The 18,455-nt window shown below is 36.3% G+C and overlaps 4 protein-coding genes across 7 annotated transcripts in view; 1 reads left to right on the top strand and 3 right to left on the bottom strand.

Annotated features, from left to right (window-relative positions):
- The window catches only part of LOC114946432 (uncharacterized), a 29,350-nt gene extending 13,350 nt beyond the window's left edge, over nt 1-16,000 (top strand). The window contains exons 5-8 of one of the 2 annotated variants that reach the window (XR_003822618.2): nt 9,806-10,440; nt 12,101-13,720; nt 13,810-15,238; nt 15,748-16,000. The gene's annotated coding sequence lies outside the window, so the exon portion shown is untranslated. Of the gene's footprint in view, nt 1-7,848; nt 9,459-9,805; nt 10,441-12,100; nt 13,721-13,809; nt 15,239-15,747 lie in introns of those variants that run through there. The other variant, XR_003822619.2, reaches the window with a different exon arrangement.
- On the bottom strand, nt 1,889-8,126 carry LOC114946406 (uncharacterized). Its single transcript, XM_029322871.2, is given in 7 exon segments — nt 1,889-2,436; nt 2,684-3,064; nt 3,576-3,605; nt 3,607-4,874; nt 5,013-7,366; nt 7,544-7,765; nt 7,909-8,126. Coding segments are annotated over 5 exon segments (2,268 nt in total). The 5' UTR covers nt 5,074-7,366; nt 7,544-7,765; nt 7,909-8,126; the 3' UTR covers nt 1,889-1,908.
- Nucleotides 7,908-11,074, bottom strand: LOC146722553 (pyruvate dehydrogenase E1 component subunit alpha, somatic form, mitochondrial). 3 transcript variants are annotated; one of them, XM_085484179.1, is made up of 6 exons: nt 10,824-11,074; nt 10,586-10,759; nt 10,214-10,432; nt 9,795-10,043; nt 9,215-9,460; nt 7,908-9,039 (listed from the first exon to the last, which is right to left on the bottom strand). In XM_085484179.1, exons 1-6 carry the CDS (start codon nt 10,938-10,940, stop codon nt 8,890-8,892), a joined length of 1,155 nt encoding a protein of 384 aa, XP_085340305.1. In that variant the 5' UTR covers nt 10,941-11,074; the 3' UTR covers nt 7,908-8,889. The 3 variants fall into 3 exon arrangements, with proteins under 3 accessions (XP_085340305.1, XP_085340306.1, XP_085340307.1); XM_085484180.1 differs by having other exon boundaries at nt 8,972-9,125; XM_085484181.1 differs by having other exon boundaries at nt 8,972-9,112.
- LOC114946465 (uncharacterized) lies at nt 11,637-17,863 on the bottom strand. The gene is made up of 10 exons (XM_085484178.1): nt 16,739-17,863; nt 15,703-16,004; nt 15,310-15,479; nt 15,122-15,224; nt 14,693-14,982; nt 14,339-14,586; nt 13,808-14,162; nt 13,458-13,631; nt 13,095-13,367; nt 11,637-12,451 (listed from the first exon to the last, which is right to left on the bottom strand). The coding sequence occupies exons 1-10, from the start codon at nt 17,020-17,022 to the stop codon at nt 12,107-12,109; spliced, it is 2,544 nt and encodes an 847-aa protein (XP_085340304.1). The 5' UTR covers nt 17,023-17,863; the 3' UTR covers nt 11,637-12,106.
- Nucleotides 17,864-18,455: the final 592 nt, after the last annotated feature.

The following is an 18,455-nucleotide window of genomic DNA, read 5'->3' as shown; positions in this document are numbered from 1 at the left end:
TAAAATATATATTATGGGTATATATAATCAGTGTTTGCTGTTATCTAAATGTAATTATATAGATGATCATCTAGATGAAACTTTGGCGTCATCTTATCTTTATGTAGATAATAAAAATATGTATTATCAATATCTGTGTGCATATATCTTTGATGAAAAAAAGTATTATCTTATTATTACATAAAATGAATGAATAATATATAATGAATATAACGAATAATATAATGTTATACTAAAATTATCTAGAATAATTTTCAGATAATTTATTTGGTTTAGAATCAATAGCACTTAAAAATACTTAATAAATATAACAGAACTTATAAGCAGTAAAGCGATAAAAATTTATAAATAAAAATATGAATATATACATATATATTTTTATATCTTTTTTTATAATTTACACTTTTTTATAATTGTGTTTACATATAAGCAGTCTTAAAAATTATTATCTAGAAAATTATCCAGATGAATCGCCATATAATTTGATCTTTTATCTATATATATTTAAAACATTCATCTTTATCTTCTCTAAGATGAATTTACATATATTTCTATCTCATATCTTTATCTAGCTAATTTTAATCATCTAAGCACAACATTGCTTATATAAATATATATATGTAATACATATTAAGACCAAAAATTGAATTTGAGATCGAACTGCAGCATATTAATGCGGTGAGTTTAATTATTATTTTGTATATAATAATTATATATGTAATGAAAATATATTTGCGTTATATAAACCTTATTTTTACTTGATTATTGATAATCTTGTATATTTTAGTAAACAAATTGTTTTTCTTTTTATTTAATATTTTATTATACACAGAGAGAATTTTCTCTTAGAATTTATCCTGGAAATTATGGTAATCGTGGGACAATAAATGGTATTGGAAAAATTTTATAAATTTCTCTAATTAATATTTACTTACTACAAAAAATATTAATATCTATTATATATATACATACATAGTAAAAATTATTCGAACATATTTTATATCTTATTGTGGTAGATATTAATATTTTTTATTTATAGTAAATATTAATCAGAGAAACTTTTATAAAATTCTTCCAATACCATATATTTTGTCCTATGATTACCATGATGTCAGAAAAAATTCTCTATATGTATTTTATTTAATTCTTTATTTATTATTTTATTTTATTTGTGATATTTTTATTAAAATTAAAAAAAAGATATATATATATATATATATATATATATATATATATATATACACATGTAACAATAAAATACACTTGGTGGTAGTAATATATAAAAAATCACAGAAAGAAAAATTAAAACAAATATTCACAGAAAGATATTCTCCGTTCTATTATCATTATTTAAATTACATATAATTTATTAAAGAAATAAAAAAAATTTTTCGAATTTAAAAAACTTTGATACAAAAGTCGCCTTATAAACTATTATAATACCGAATGTACCAACTAATCAAATTTATATTGTCTGATAAAGTACAGCATACACAAACACACGTCATTTAATTGCTAAAAAGTCAGAGTATATCGATCAGGCGATCTATGTCAATTTTAATATCTCTTCTCTCTCTCTCTCTTATCTTATTTCGTTACTTTCTCTTAATTAGAGGAGAAATTGTACATGTCGCGTTCTCATTAATAATAATCTAATTTATATATAAGAAAGCATTTCCTTGCGTTCTTTTCTGAATCACGATTTACGTCAGCTCCGATCTAAATTATTTGATCCACGCACTCTTATTTCAATTCCGTTCTGCGCAAAAAATAAAGCAGGCATTATTATACACAATTAATTAAATATTATTAAAATTATTTGTGATGTACGTACACGAACGTATTTTTACGCACATCTTTATCCAAATTTAGACAGACATAGCATAAATTATTGCTCATCATACGATTTTATTTGTCGGTCGGAGGGAACGACGGATGTCCCCTCGAGGAAACTTTGGCGAGAGAGTTTTCCATTCTGCTGATCAACTTCTGGAAGGTGTTCCTCTTGAACCCGCCATTCCCTTCCGAGGAATCGACGTCGATCTCGTCGCACTCGTTCGCACCTCCTCGTCTATTATTCGTCTCAATGGAATCGTTTCCTCGCGACTTTCTGTTAATTGCGGCGAATTTCCGATTCCACGATCTCTTATCGGAACTGATCGTCGACCTCGTCGCAGCGTCCTCGTCCCTTTTCTCGTTAATGTCCTTCAGTCGCGCCGTGAAATCCTTCCATAGCGCTATATCGTCGTACAGGTCTTCTTCGTTCCCCTGCTGATTCTCCGCAAAATCGCGAACGCACAGGTCGCTCCTCGGCGACTGATAGTGCTCGATCTCTTCCCGGGAAGGGTCGTTGTCTACTTTTTGTTCCGTCTTCCCGTTACCCGGAGTTTCCCTCGTTTTTACACCCGACTTCTGCGTCGACTGCAAGCTCGTTTGCTATTTAAAAAGAATTCTGGTTAAATGTTACTCAATTAACTGTCGTTATAATATTAATTATATAATATATATAATATAATATAATAATAAATTATATAAAATATAAATATATATTATAAATAAATAAATATATATATATGTATATATATAATAATTATATAATATTTATATAATATATATTATAATTAAAATATAAATATAAATAAATATAAAATATATATATTAAGTAGAGAAGGGAAAATAATACTTGATGTTTGTGTTGTTCTCGACAGGCGTTGACGTCATCGTACAAGTCTTCGGCTTGATCGACCTGACCGTTTGGGATTGTCGACTTCGTATAAACTGGCCTAGGCGGGGGAGGACAATTGTATTCCGACAATTCTTTCTCCTCGTCCGCTAAAGATTCGCGATTCACTATTACATCGGACGCGTCGTCGTAAATAGATAATATCTCTTCCTTGGTTGAGGACGGTGGTGGACTCGACGAAGTTTTACCCTTATATCTCTTGTCCGATTTGCCGGGCGATTCCTTTCTACTCAGAACTCTTTCGAGGAAGGATTTCTTCTGCGGAGACTTGCTCGGATCCTTCGCACGATCTTTGGTGAGTTTCCCGTTTTGAAGCAAATTCTACGTCGAAATAATGAAAGAAAAATTATCGTCAATTTTTGGAATATAACTATATTTGCGATTTCGTTGAAAAAAACATTTCAAAATCATTTTTCGTGATTGGAGATGTAAATTGTTTGATAGAAAGAAAAAAGAATTTGTGTTAGCTTCGCGATTTGAGTAGTAAACAATTTTTAATAACTATAATATAAATAAAATAACAAAATGATAAAATTGCTTCGCGTTTGCAAATGGCATCAAGATATTAATTAACGAACGGTATTAATTGTAATTACTAAAGCTATAGCTTTATAATAGAAATATGATAGAATAAAATTGTATAATATATTATACAGCATACAAAATATATAATAATAATATATATATAATATTTGATATATAAAATATATAATATAATATATAATTTATATAATACAATATATAATATAAATAATATTTATAATATAAATATAATCAATACAATTAATATTATAATGATAATAAGATATAATTGAGGAATGTAGGGACTCACTTCCACGTCGTCGTAAAACTCTTCCTGTTTTCTCTTCCCCATCCGGACGAGGATCATGGTTCTGCCATTCGCTGTTCGCTGTGGCGTTAATTCGCAAAGCGATATCATCGTACGTCTCCTCAGACGGTTTCGCGTCGCCTTCCTCCCTCGTCTGACCTTCGTTATTACCTTCCTCCGGTGCGCGAACGTCGTCGTAGGCGACGACAGTCTCGCGCTTCTTATCGCCTCGTTGTTTCCTCGATAGCATCATATTCTGATAACACGTCCCGTTTTTCAGATCCTCGATCTTGTGATAAATGTCATCCTCGTCCTCGTCGTCCTCAATGACCGCTTTGTAGCAGGATATCGCGTCGTCGGGAGGTAAAGAGGGCAATCTTCGCGGAATCCGGGCTGGTAAGGGAGGCGGATTTCCTCCTGAATCCCTTTTTTGCTCTTGCACCTCTTCGCCCTTGTTGCTCGCCGATTCGTCCTTGGCTATTGGGCTGTCAAGGTCATCCAAGGTCGAATCTTTCGCGTCTCTATCTGTCGAGGATTTGACGACGGGATTCGTTCGTCGCTTCTTCCCGCGACCTTCAGACTTGACTTTCGCGCTCCTCGCAGCCGGATTGCCACCCATCTCGCAGATCTTCGCTATCCACTGTTCCATGTCCTTGGGCGTCCTTGCGATGAAACGTAAGGTCTCGTTGCCCGGACGGTATATCTCAAAGGCGGACTCGCTCTTCTGTCGATCGCGGGGGATCAGATTCGGCGCCGGTCGGGCCATGTATCCGCGAATTGGATGGATTCCGTGAGGCTGATTGTGCCGTTCGTTGCGATAGATGAGGAGATGCGAGCCGATGAGGGCGACCCAGCAGGTACGACCTTCCGGCAGGAACAGCTTCTTTCCCTCTTTCTTGAAGAGCGGACCGCATTTGTGGCATTTGCTCCTGATCTGCGCCGCCGAGAGCTTTTTGTAGATCCTGAGCAACATTCGACCTTCCTCAGTCTCGTCGTCGTTCTGCTCTGAACGATCGTTCGCGACACCTTGAGCCTCGTTCTCGAAGGTCTCGTAGTAATCCTGATGATGACTCTGTCTCTTAGACCCTTCCATCCCTACGTATTCCTCCGTGTCGGTCTCGTTCTTTCTCAGCAACAGGCTCTTCAGACCCGAGTTCATATCCAGATAAGGTTCCGGGGATCCTCGAGGTACCCTTGTAAGGCTTAACGTGTCCTTGGAACGCGTCAGTAGCTTCTCCCGTAGGTTCTCCAGGGTAAGAGAAAGCTGCACGTCGCGAAGGCATTCCAGAAACTCTATCACTTCTGTCGAGACAACATATGTTGGAAGAATGAAAGTTGGAAATTTGTACAAATACGAATTTGAAATGAAGAGAAGAATCAACAATCTTTTATAACATTTCCATTTTGTTAAGATAAAGTTTCTTTTATTGAAATACATACCCCGTAACAAGTCGCTAATGTTTGTAATGTCGATTTCCATGTTGCTGATGTATCGCGACATCCCGTCACTTCAGAGCAAAAATTGCGGTTACTTGGACGAGTTTTAAACTTTCCATTGGAAGAATCTACGACGGTGATGAAAGTACGATCGATTTATCTATCATTTTTCCTCATTTTAGAATCTTATAGTACATATATAGTTGCTCGATATCTGTGATTGACGGTTTTATCTTCTGTATTTCGTGATACAGGACATCCTTACAGGATGTATAGCAAGATATGGTCACTGTAGATAATGCTTTATCAAACATTCAAATGCTGCTCACGTTCTTAAAATAATAATAGCGTCTCATATATTTTTTACACGATGACAGGAATATTTTGCTGTAAAATAATTTGACTCGGCTCTTTTTTTCTGTAAATTCAACACTGAATTTTTATTTTATGAAGAAAGGGATATTTTTACGAACGTGATGAAAAGAGACTAGACACGTTTAGAAATGCGAAGAAGGTGTATATATATATACCATATAAGATGATCTACTTGATACCGTGCTAAATACCCGGCATAATCAACACCCAGCGTCATCGGAGTTACTTCGATCGAGTTATTGCCGTCTACTCGGGCAAAGAATTCCTCGGCCGATGACGCGTTGTTTGCCGCGGAATTTTATTAACTCGACGTAACAATTGAAGGCATTTGTCCGCCTTAAATTACTCGTCTGCATTCATGAAACTTACTTTCCTGCACTACCTCTCCAATCTTTTGTAATCCTTTATAATTTCGGATGAAGAAACTTAATCCTCAAGGTTTCCCAACAGCACATCATATCCGAAAGAAGTTTAAAGGATATCCCGAGGACATCCGAACATCCTCAAATACACATATCCGAAAGACATTCAGAGGATATTCTGAGAATATCAAACATCTTCAAGCACATATATCCTAAAGACGTTCAGATGATATCCTGAGGACGTCCGAACATCCTCTGGATGTTCTCTGCTGTTAAGCACACATATCCGAAAGACATTCAGAGGATAATCCAAACATCCTCTAAATGATCTCTGCTGTGAAGCCTCTGAGGACATCCAGAGGATGTTCAGATATGCAATCTTCAATGGATTCGACCTTCAAACGTCAAACTTTTAACTGATGAAAGTACGTCTACTCTGTTGCAGCAGAATTACGCACATCCCGAGGAAACTTGCGGAAAAAGAGTGAAGAAATATACCTGTCAGATAATTTCGAGCTGGTTATCGAGAGTTTGGAGGCTTAAAGATGAGAGGAAAAGTGGAACGAGCCGAACGACCGAGCGACCAGAGAGAGAGAGAGACTGTCTGGTCGCGTTAGAATTCAATTAACGCGACGACGTGACACGTGCAAGCGTCATAAGGCGACTCCCGCCGAGCCGAGACGTTCGCTCATGTCAGCCTCGTCCTCGCCCTCCGCGTTGACACTCTTCTCCTACACGCGCCTCTCCTCTCTTTCACGATCTGACTCATTCATTCGTGTCTCTCTCCCATCTCTCTCCTGTCATTTACGCCGTCGAGTGTCTTCGTATGCCCTCTCGTTTAAAAAAAACAGGCTCAATTAATCGTTTCTGTCTGATGAAACAAATAAGATTGGGCCCTTTCTCTCCCTCCACCTTTAGTGATAATACTCTGTCTTATTGGGTTTCACAAGATGAGCCGAGAATGAGGAAAATCATTACATTTAAAGAAAATCGATTTCCGCATCGTAGGCAGATAGAAAAAAATATATAATGCGTATGTTGTATAAATTATTCTAGATAAATATAGACGTGCGTATAACTTTTAATAGCGCAATCGAGATATCTCACGTAATGCAGACTTTGCAAATTTTTATTCAACGTGAGATATCAGAGAAATTGAAAAATAACATCATTGTAAAAATCTAAATAATTTTATTTTATATTAATTTTCAACAGAAATAGATTACTAATGTTATTTGTTGTTTCCCAATGTATCAATAAAATTGACCAAGAGATTATTTTCGAAACAATTTTAGACTACTTTATATTATAGTCTTCAAAAAAAAATCGCATTATATTTTTCTCAGATGCGATATAAATAATTCAAATTACTCTACATTAAAAATAATTAAATTTTTTGTTGCATAGGCGCACACATAAATTAAATAATTTTTATAGGAAATCATATGTATATATGATTATTTATTGTCTCTAGTGCATTTCTTAAAGAACTTTACCGCAAATCTTCTTCAACGGTTTGACGTAAACATTGGACGAGATTTCCGACATTTCTGACCACTCATCAGCCTTGGCTTGCTCCACTTCCTCATCGACCTTCTTGTACATTGCAGTGCATATATCCTAGCACGCATGCAACGTATAATTAAAGGAGACAGTTGTCATTTTGTTATGCGTCGCAATTAAAATTCTAATACTTTAATTTTTATCCATTTTTAATAATTTTATAATGTTCTTTTTATTCGAATTATAAATTTAATTACTTCAAGATAGACATTTCGATAATTAGATCAGAATTACCTCGACGTCTTCTCGGTCACAAGTCCCTTTCCTACGACGAGCTTGTTAAGCAACATGATTGGATCTTGTTCGCTTTGTATGTATGTTGTATAGTTTTGAATTTATCTCTGGTGCGATATGAGTATCCAGGATTGCTCATATACTGTGTCCGAAGCCGTGATATCTGTACTCCGTAATGTCCTGCTGAGTTAAGACTGTCCTGACACCCACCGCTGTTGTTTCCTACAAAATATTAATATATAATAATATAAAAAAATATTAATTGAAGGTATGTTGAAAAGTTATTATATACTTTGTTGTAGCAGAATTACATCCTGAGGAAACTCGCAAAAAAGAGTGAAGAAAGAGAGAGAAAGCTACAGTACCTGTCAGAGAATTTCGAGCTGGTTATCGAGAGTTGATGGGTCTGCTGCGAATTAAAAGATGAGAAGAAAGTGGAATAAAGAACGACCGAACTATCCGATATCTCGTTCAGAGCTACTAGAGAGAGGAAGACTGTTTCTCGTCTCAGAATTCTTTAGAATTCAATTAACGCGACGACGTGATACGTGCAAATGACATAAACCGACTCTCGCCTAGTGCTTTCGCCGCGAATCGAGATGGTCGCTTCAGCCTCGTCCTCCGCCTTCCGCGCTCCTCTTCTCTCTTTCACAATCGAACTCATTTATTCGTGTTTCTTATCTCTCCTACCATTTCCTGCATCTTATTCAAGTCCTCTCATTTAAAAAAAGTTATCGCTTAATTGATCGTTTCTATCGAATGGAATCAATAAAAAATTAGATTACTCTTCTCCCTTCACTTTACTAAGTTTTATAAGATGACCTGAGAATGAGGAAAAAATTCGTTGTGTTTATTGAAAATTGATTTTTACATCGCAGGTGGGTGGAAAAAAAATATTGCTTATGTTGTATATTGTATTCTACTACAGATAAATATAGATGCGTCTATAGCATTCAATGTTGCAATCGAGAGATATCTCAAGTAATGACTCAACATTAGATATCTGAGAAATGAAAAGCATCATTGTAAAAGTCTGATTTTATTTTATATATTAATTTTCAACAGAAATAAATTACCAATGTTATTGGTTGTTTCTGAATGTATCAAAATGTCCAAGAGATTGTTTTCGAAACAGTTTTAGACTACTTTATATTATACTCTTTCAAAAAGAACCGCATTATATTTTTGTAAGACGCGATATACATTTTTATCTAAAGTACGAATAAATAATTTAAATCACTCTACGTTGTAAAAAATTAAAATTCTTGCGCACAGGAGGACACGCAGGAGGCAGGATTAATAAATAATTTTCGATGAGAAAATTATCTGTACACTGATTATTGTCTCTAGTGCGTTTCCCAGGGAACTTTACCGCGAATCTTCTCCAACGGTTTGACGTAAACATTAGACGAAATTTCCGACATTTCTGGCCACTCATCAGCTTTGGCTTGTTCCACTTCCTCATCGACCTTCTTATACATTGCAGTGCGTATATCCTAGCACGCATGCAACGTATAATTAAAGGGAATAGTTGTCATTTCGTTGTGCGTCGCAATTAAAATTTTAATACTAAAATTTTCCCCTGCTTTTAATAATTTTATAATATCCTTTTTTCTCGGTATCTTAATTATTTCAAGATAAACATTTCGATTATAATTAAAAGAAAATTACCTCGACATCTTTCTTGGTCATAAGTCCCTTCTCTACGACGAGCTTGTTAAACAACATAATTGGATCTTGTTCGCTTTGTACACTTTTGATTTCTTCTCTGGTGCGATACGAGTATCCGGGATCGCTCATACTGTGTCCGAAGTAACGATAAGTTACCATCTCTATTACGATTGGTCCGTTTCTAAGCGCAAAATCTCTGCTGAAACGCACAGCTTCTCGCACATCCACGACCTTCATTCCATCAGCCTATGTCAAATTATACATTCAGTTATACTAAATAATGTAATAAGTATATATATGTATATAGAAATTAAATTAGATATATATAAGATATACATATTTATATATCTATATTATATATTTCATTATATATATATATATATATATATATATATATATATATATAATTTAATATTTTATATTATATATTTAATATTATATAATTAATTATTTTATATTAAATAAAATTTAGATTATAATTATAATTATTAAATAGAGAATTTTGAAATAAGAAACCCGTCAGAGTCATCATTGTTAACATCTCTCCTTTATGCAACGAGCAACAAACTAAGCGGTTCACCTTTATTCCAGGTATGAGATCTCCGCGCGTGTACAACTTCGTGTTCGCGGATGCCCGGTGCACGGCCGTGCCCATGCCATAGTGGTTATTCTCGCAGATGTAGACCACCGGCAGATTCCACAGCTTCGCCATGTTCCAAGCTTCGTGGAGTTGGCCCTGCGAAGCCGCACCGTCGCCGTACAACGTAAAAGCCACGCCGCCTGTGCCGTTGTATTTGTGGGCCAGAGCCATACCGGTGCCGATCGGTACCTGGATCGCGAAAGCAGACGCTAGAGTTCCAGGAGTTGGAGACATTATTCATCAGGAGGCGAGGACCCCAAGTAGAAAAGTCAAAATAATATGTCAGTTTGATGTCATATTGATCAAATTTGGACTCCAGATTTGCTTCCCTGTTCTACTTGGCACCATTTGTGGTTTACCTGTCCGCCAACGATACCGTCGCCGCCGTAGAATCGCGGCGCATACATGTGCATCGAGCCGCCCTTGCCCTTGGAGGCACCAGTTTTGCGTCCCATAAGTTCCGCGAAAACCGCCCGCGCCGGGATGTCGAAGATGACAGCGAAGCCGTGACACCTGTACGCCGTGATGACGGTGTCCTGCTCGGCAATGGCCATCCTGAGACCCATCACTATAGCTTCCTGCAAAGGTATTCACTTTCTACATATGTGACCTTTAACTTTCTGAATTTTTAGCTTTATATATATTATTTTTATATTTTATAAATATTATATATATTATATATTAATATATATAGCATTCTGGATTTTTAGCTTATTATATATTCTCTATACCTGGCCGGCATATAAGTGTAAGAAACCATTGATGAGTCGCTGTCTGTATAGCTCCGCGGCTTTGTTCTCCATCCGACGTATGTAGTTCATTTTTTTGAGAGCATTCGTGGCATCGTTGATATTTAGGGTCGCTTTTTCGGGCGGACCTTTATCCAGTCGATATAAATCATATTTCTAGAATAAAGACTCGAATTAGAGAAATGCGAAAAAAATAAGAATAGAATACAAGATCGCGTACCGTCTCTAGAACAACTTCTTTGGTGGTATTGCAACGATGCGCCAGCAAGTTGCATCGTATCTTGGGGCGGCAACGAAAAGACTGCGAGAAGCCTAGCCTCGTCCATATCGAGTACATATTTGAAACATTCCTTCCTCGATATTTATTAAAAGTGACAAAATTTCTTCTCACGAATTTATCGAAGTTTCATACGAAGTTAAAAGTTGCTCCGGTCAGTTTCCTCGCATCAACTTCGTTAACTTTGTATACATCGATTCTTATATGACATATAATAATAATATAATTATTGTACACGTGCTTATTTAATTTTTTTCACTGGAAGCTGCATTAATTATTTACTATTTATGACGCGAATAAGAGTTTACTTTACAAAGGACTTGGCGCATCGTATTTTGAATCTCCGCTCTTCTAAAATAACCGCTTTAATTTCGTAATACAATTTTAATAGATCGCATTTATCGCGATTCGATTAATCGTGAAATGACAATCGCGTTGATTTAAATTTAAATAGTCCTTTCGATTCAGATCAATCTTGAATGGACACTCGCAAAAATAGATTATGAGAATATAAAAATAAAGTATTTTAAATCATGTAAAAATAACATTAGATTCATTATTGATATGATAAAAAAGTCAAATCGTTATTATATCATAACTAATAAATTAATGCACGATTTATATTCGTTACTCATAATTGTTATATTACGAAATCAATCAAAACAAGTATGTCAATTATTTCACTGTCGAAGTGAAATCATTTATGCCTTTTTAACAATTTTAATCAATGAGTACTTTTATCATAATTAACCATAATTCCAGAAATAAGTTTCGATTTTATTGCATAAAAATGAATAGAATAAAAATAGAGTAAAAATAAAAAAGAATTATTCGATATTGAACGTATCTAATAAAAGCAAAAAGAGAAAAAAAGATATGCACAGAGATGTGCTGCTATTTATCGAACCAACAGTAAGCGTTCCAATTATGCTTGCTCATGATTGATGAGCAGAGAGCTACAGTCTTTTCTATTTTTTTTTTATTCTAAAATAAAACAAGTCTTATTCTCTTTCCTTACGAGTAAAGCAAAAGCTATGCTATTCTAAATAAACATAGTCGTTCGACAATCGATACAAGTACATGAACATATGCAGATTACACTAAGTAAGATCAATCTAAATCGAATATACATAAAAAGCATAATAATCGGTCGCGTTAATTGGGTAATATATGACAAGTCGCAATTGCACGAATATTCAGAATTGGCATCAATCTTTCAGGATCATCTAAATCAAACTCTGAGTAGACTCGACCGTGAGACTGTCCTGACGTCGACATCGTTTCGACAACGCGATCCTCTTCACGTGAAAGGGATACAGCGGCTTCTGCGTGAACGGATCCGAGCGCGTTGCGCGAAATTCGTTCGAAGATTCTTCCGCATGAACCAGAAATGTCAGCGCGTCCCGCCACCATCGACGAGCGTCCCGTTTTCGTGTCTCGCGAATTTGGGCCGACAACAACTTTTCACCTCTCACAATATATCGGCTGTGACGAGGACACAGTTGACTGTGTTTGCTGGTAGCTCGCGACAGCGAGGAGTGCGTGGGCGCTGCTACGCGATCTATTTCGACCTGAGAGAGTGTCGAGAGACAAATTAGACTCGTTACAGTCGTTTAAGTGAATAATTATAATTCGATATATTTATTACACGTGCAGAGAAGAAATATTAGGACTCGATTTTAAGATATTTCTTCTCTAGACAGCTATTCTGCTACTAACAAATGAACCAGTTATCTTCTGTCTTTGTAATTAAAATGAGGCTTTGGAAAATAATTATAGACATGTCTTAGGATCATTTAAAATTAGTCAGATTAATCATTATTGTTCAAAATCAATTTCAAGCAAACAGTTAGTTTGTACATCTAGCTTTCAACAATGAAGCTTTCCGAATTCTAGTGCTCCTGAGAATTTTTCAGAAAATCTGACTAATTTTAAATGATCCTGAGGTATACTTATAAATCATTTCTCAGTCTCATTTCAATTATGATGGTAGAAGACAACCAGATTACTTGTGAATTTTCATCATCCCTGATTTTTTTTACTCATTTACATTCCTACACCTTTGACAGTTTATTTTAAAAAAACTAATATAAAATAAAAATATTGATAATTTGATAAGAAAGCAAAGTCCTTCTCATAAAAGGCTGATTTTACTAAAAGCTGAGGAAATAGAATTTATGTAAGGATGAGGCAGCACTTGAATGCAACGCTTACTTTGGCACGCTTGAGACCTCGGCGATTCGTTCGCGACGGTTGACGCGTCGCCGCCGACGTTACTTCAGTCCTCTGCTTCGGGGTTCGCTCCTTGTCAGGATCGCCGAATAATCCCTTCGATTCCGCGACCTTGATCATAAAAAGCGAATCGAACTGCATCATCTCCTTTCGTTTTATTACGGCGACGAAGCAGCCTGGATCTAGGGTCCGCTCGCTATCCTCGCCGTAAATTTCGTCGATACTTCCCACTTCGAACAAATCACTGTCGGGGATCTAATGATAATTTTTACCTTTAATAACGAACTATAATCATCACTCTCAAGATTGTACGCGCGTGTTTTTCTTTTTTATAAATAATCTTACGACAATGTCATCAGTCGTCATCAACGATGATCCTCCTTCATCCTCATCCTCCTGCTTGATCGAGAGCGTTTGTTCGTGCTGCATCTGCGAATGATCGTCCTGTTCTTGTCTAGCAGGTTGTCTAATTTTGGAAACTTTTCCGCTACCATCTTTCGATGCAGCCTTCCTCTTTGGCTAAAAAAAGAACAAGAAACTATATGAAACGAAATACACATGGAATACTTGAAGAGATACTTTCAACGACCAGCATGCACTGATTGAAAGTGAGTTAGTTTTTTTTTATTGGAAAGTCTTATTACAAGAAAAAGTAGTTTCTAAGAAATACACGCATGTTATACAATCTCACTTACAGGATGCTCGCGAATGTACTTCTCCGTGGCTATTCGATTGGCGTATTCGACAACCTGTCGAATCATCTCCGTAGTTTCGGACGGGAGAATCGTGTGCACCTCGTATATCAGGAACTGTATGTTCGGCCTGGTGAGCGCGTGCTTAAGCGTGGAAAATTGTTCGGCGAGCAGAGCCCGGGGATGCTTCATCTCGCCACCCGTCAGGTCGCTGGTCAACGATTCCAGGAGGCCGATGTCGCCGCCGCGAGCGACAGCGAGGTCGACGATGTCCCGGATGCCGGTGTAGCTGCATGGGGGAGTTGCTAGAACGACAGTCGCTCTTTCCAGCTCGATGGATGTTGGTGGAGATACGTATCTGGAACGAAAGAACTCTTTCAGGATCTTCTACTACTATTCGAACAATATAATCTTCGGGATATCTTCTAAACATTTTCTGGATATGCATGTCATATTTCTTTTGGATATTGTGTGGGATAGTTTTTCTTATGAAAAAAGAAGAAATATTTCTTCTTCTAAGAGAAAGAGAATTACTTTTCGGAGAAAATTTGGCAGTGTTGCAGAGTAACGCCCAGGGTCTCGAGATAAGCCTCGTATTCGCAGCGACGATCCCCGGCGCCAAAGACCAACAGTCTCCCGGCGTCCTCGATGTCAGCCAGGAGTCCCGCCAAGTATCCCGTGTGACGAGGTGCGATTGAGTGCGTGAGGATGACGGGACCACAAAGACGAGCGACGCGGATCGCCTGGGCCAGCGTAGCTGCTCCGAGACACAAGGATCTTTCCTAAACAGATCTCTGCATTTTTTTTATATTCGATATCGGTGAATAAGATAACTCCAAGGTGGAAAATCGGTTTTAGCGCCGATTGAATATATGTATATATATTCACCAGAAAGATAAAGCGATGGCTGTGAACCAGATCGGACACGGCGAGTCTCTCCCGCGCCTTGTCATGCAAATTGATTATCTTCGGGCAAACTGTATCGAAGATGAAGTCGGTCTCCTTGAGCTCCATGGTTCTAATGTCGTCGCAGAATTCGAGCTTCAGCCGCGACATGTCTTTAACAAATTCGTCCTTATCAGCTACTCTCATGGTGTTGATCCATCCGGAAGCGATCGCGCCTTCATCGGACCAGCTGATTCCTTCAGCGGTGCGCAAATGCATTGGAAGAAGCTCGTCTGTATAAATATAGGACAGTTGATACAAGGAAGGGTCAATATATATATATATATATAATTGGCAACACTCTATGTGTAAAACCTTTCTATATTGTACAATAAAGGAACAAGTTTATGCAAATAGAAAATTAGAAATAACCAAGACTGAGCGCTGAACCGCCGATACGAAGACGCGAGATGCTTGCTGCCAGATGTGTCTTTGCCTTCAAAAGAGCGTTTTCGATGTTCTTCAATCCATAAGTCTGCAAAAGTATAGGTATAACTATCGCAATTGTATGTAATACATACAGCAGTCTCTTCTTTTTTTATCGAAGATATAAAATAAACCTTGAATATCCTGTTTCGAATCTCAAGTGCATTTCCATCACGCCGTCGTGCAAATTTTCTTCCCTGCATATCGTACAACAATAACCAGACCACCCTTTCTCGTTGCTTCAGAGCTGAATTTTCATACCAAAATCCAGCGTCTTCGAGAGCACGGTTCAAAATGTTCTTGTCTGTAAAATTTATACAGACAGACATCATATATTAGATATTACATAATGTATCTAAATATGCTATCTCTTCGGGAATATTAAGAAGAATTATAAGATACATGATTATAGACGGAAAAGGGGATTCTTTTCAATCTTGAATAGAGAATAAGATTTTTATTCAAGAAGAGAAAGAGAGAAACACTCTCTTTCTATCAATATATAATATTCGAAAGCTATATCTCACATCTCAAAACGTCGTAGACTAAACCAAAGACGCGTCTCATTTCAGCTTCATTGGCATAACTCGGAGAGGGTCGCGCATTTTGGAGAACCTTGGCGGCGAGGACGATATCATTGACACGCCAACCCGGTTCTACGCAAGCCTCCGTCATCGAACCACCGGATCCCGAGATGGCCTTCAAGGAAGCCACGACGTCCTGACTTTCGTCTCTTCTTCCCTTAGGGAGATGTCCTCCCTCTCTGGGACGCCATTCCCAGTCATCCTGCGAATTCTTGCGGCTCATAGACCGCTTAAGCTCCTCCGTCCTCGAACAAAAACATTCGCGTACTTATGATCCTTTGGCAAATTCAATCTATTATACAGCGAATAGAATTATATTTTGGGAGGTTTTTAAGGTATATGCAATCTTGATTATATGCGATCTCGGGGACTAATATGAGGAATATTCATTCTTTTGGAGATACATACATTTGCGATTACTTCAGACGCGAATATAAAAACGAAAGGATTGCAAGGACATATATATGAAAAATTATTTTAATTAATTAATTAATTAAATGTATGCGATTCACACATCCTTCTATCAACATCCTCGATGACATCGAGCGAAGTGTAACACGAAAAGAATTCGCGAATCAGAGAAATATTCATTTGTCCCAAAACGATTGCGATCAGTTATATTCTTTTACATTGTAATTTACATCACATATCTATCTTATACATATTATATATATATATATATGACAATTATGTATAATAATAATATATAACATATATATATTTTTGTTCACAAAATTATAAAAGCTTATTAATCAGCATCTCAAGTTTCATTTTGCAATTATACTATATTGATTTTATTATGTTATTAATTTTCTATTTTTCTTAGTCTTAATAACATTCTTAAGTAAATACTTGAGCAAGATACTGTAATATTCTGCAATAAATTTACTCATAGTCTCAATATATATAATCTCTATTTAAAATTTAACATAAATTTATTAATACAGTTTTATATCGTTAAATATCGCTGATCTTTTACCTTTTATCTTCGGTTTCAGCATCCTTTTCCCTCTGTAACTCGACGAGGCTGTGATAAACTCGGTGACGCCATTCTTCATTGCTTGGCAATATCAATTTTTCGAGTTCTTTGTCGCGTTCCTCATCGCTGAGAAGACTGAGATTCGGTGTCTGCGTGGAAAGAAGGAGCCGAAATATCTTTGCATAGAGGGTAAATATACTAGTTTTATGCGCATCGACGGTGACCTTGATCTCGACGTCGTCGAAAGATCTTTCCGGTTCCGCTGACGGATCGCCGACTGTCATCGCGCACCCCCAGGAAGCTGTCGCACGACGAGAAACGACTAGTTCTACTTCCAAAATATGTATACAAATAAGGACTTTGGCGAAGATGGAAGGATATGTTTTACACAATTATTGGGTGTCAATCAAAAGGTAAAATCTTCGGAGAGATTAAAACGCGTCTGAGACACGCGACGTCTTCGGGGGTGACTTAATTGTGCCACAGCAGAAGTCGCTCGCTCCTTCTGTGATCGGGCAATCGTCGGGGCGGAGAGTCGAGAGAAGACTGAAGACACCGAGGAGACGAAATCGTGTCGCGCGACATCGCGTGCCTCGGAGGCGTATCCCACGAAATTGCATCTTCGACTCTCATCAGCGACGTCGGATACTTTTTAAGTCAGTATAAGAAGTTATATGCCAAAGCACACTTTTCTGTCTGTCTGTTTGATTAGCGAGCAAACTTTCGCAACTATCGAAGATCAGATAAAATTATGTGCCAAGAGAGATAGTGAAATGAATTTAATGAATACTTAAAAGAGAAACGAGAAACATATATATTAATTATATAATTGAAGGAAATTTGCAATGCGTTTCTTAGAAACGTTGAATGTACATTTAACATATTCTTCTTATACTTCCTTATATATATATTTTACAAAATTTTTCATTAAAACATAAATTGATAAATTGATATGTATACATAATTATTCGAGCTAAATTAAATATTTATATTACCATAGTAAAAAAAGACACATAATTAAAAAAATAGAATATAAAAATGCAAGTAACTTTTTATATTCTATATTCGATAATATTAATTTCATTGTATTTTATATTAATCTTACTTTATATAATTTATATAAATTAAGATTAATAAAATACAATGAATTATTTTATATAAATTATATAAGTCGAATATAATATAAAAATATAAATGTAAATATTTATATAAATTATATAAATTAAAACATATTTATATAAATTATATAAACGAAAACAAAAAGATCACAAGAGAAAGAGAAAGAGAAAAACATGATTTAAATATATGATATGTCATATATATGATTTGATGTTATTACGATCGATACTAAACAAGAAAAGTAAAAATATCTGGGACTCTGAAAGTATTTCTACGTCGGCGTATGCACTATATCGATATGCAGTTGCATTTTACATATTTACTGCAATATCAAGCAATATTCAATGATCCATATTGAATTGCGTTCTCGTGCACAATCACTTTCGTCGAATAAAAAGAAAGACAATAGATAGACAGCTGTCACGTACGTAGCCGATCGATCATCTTGGAATGACGGCGGCAGGTACGATCGTGTTGACACAATTCCATAAGCAGTCAACACTGACGTTACATTCACACATTAACGTCGAATCTATCTATCTAATATTTTTTCAAGTTACTCTCTATCTCATTATATAATTATTTGTATATACATCAA

Source organism: Nylanderia fulva, unplaced genomic scaffold (genome assembly GCF_048542155.1).
Source record: "Nylanderia fulva isolate GAGA-0341 unplaced genomic scaffold, ASM4854215v1 Scaffold3, whole genome shotgun sequence".
In the NCBI taxonomy this organism is placed as follows: domain Eukaryota; kingdom Metazoa; phylum Arthropoda; class Insecta; order Hymenoptera; family Formicidae; genus Nylanderia; species Nylanderia fulva.
Note: the sequence above shows the minus strand (reverse complement) of the source record. Positions and strands in the feature narration are given on the sequence as shown.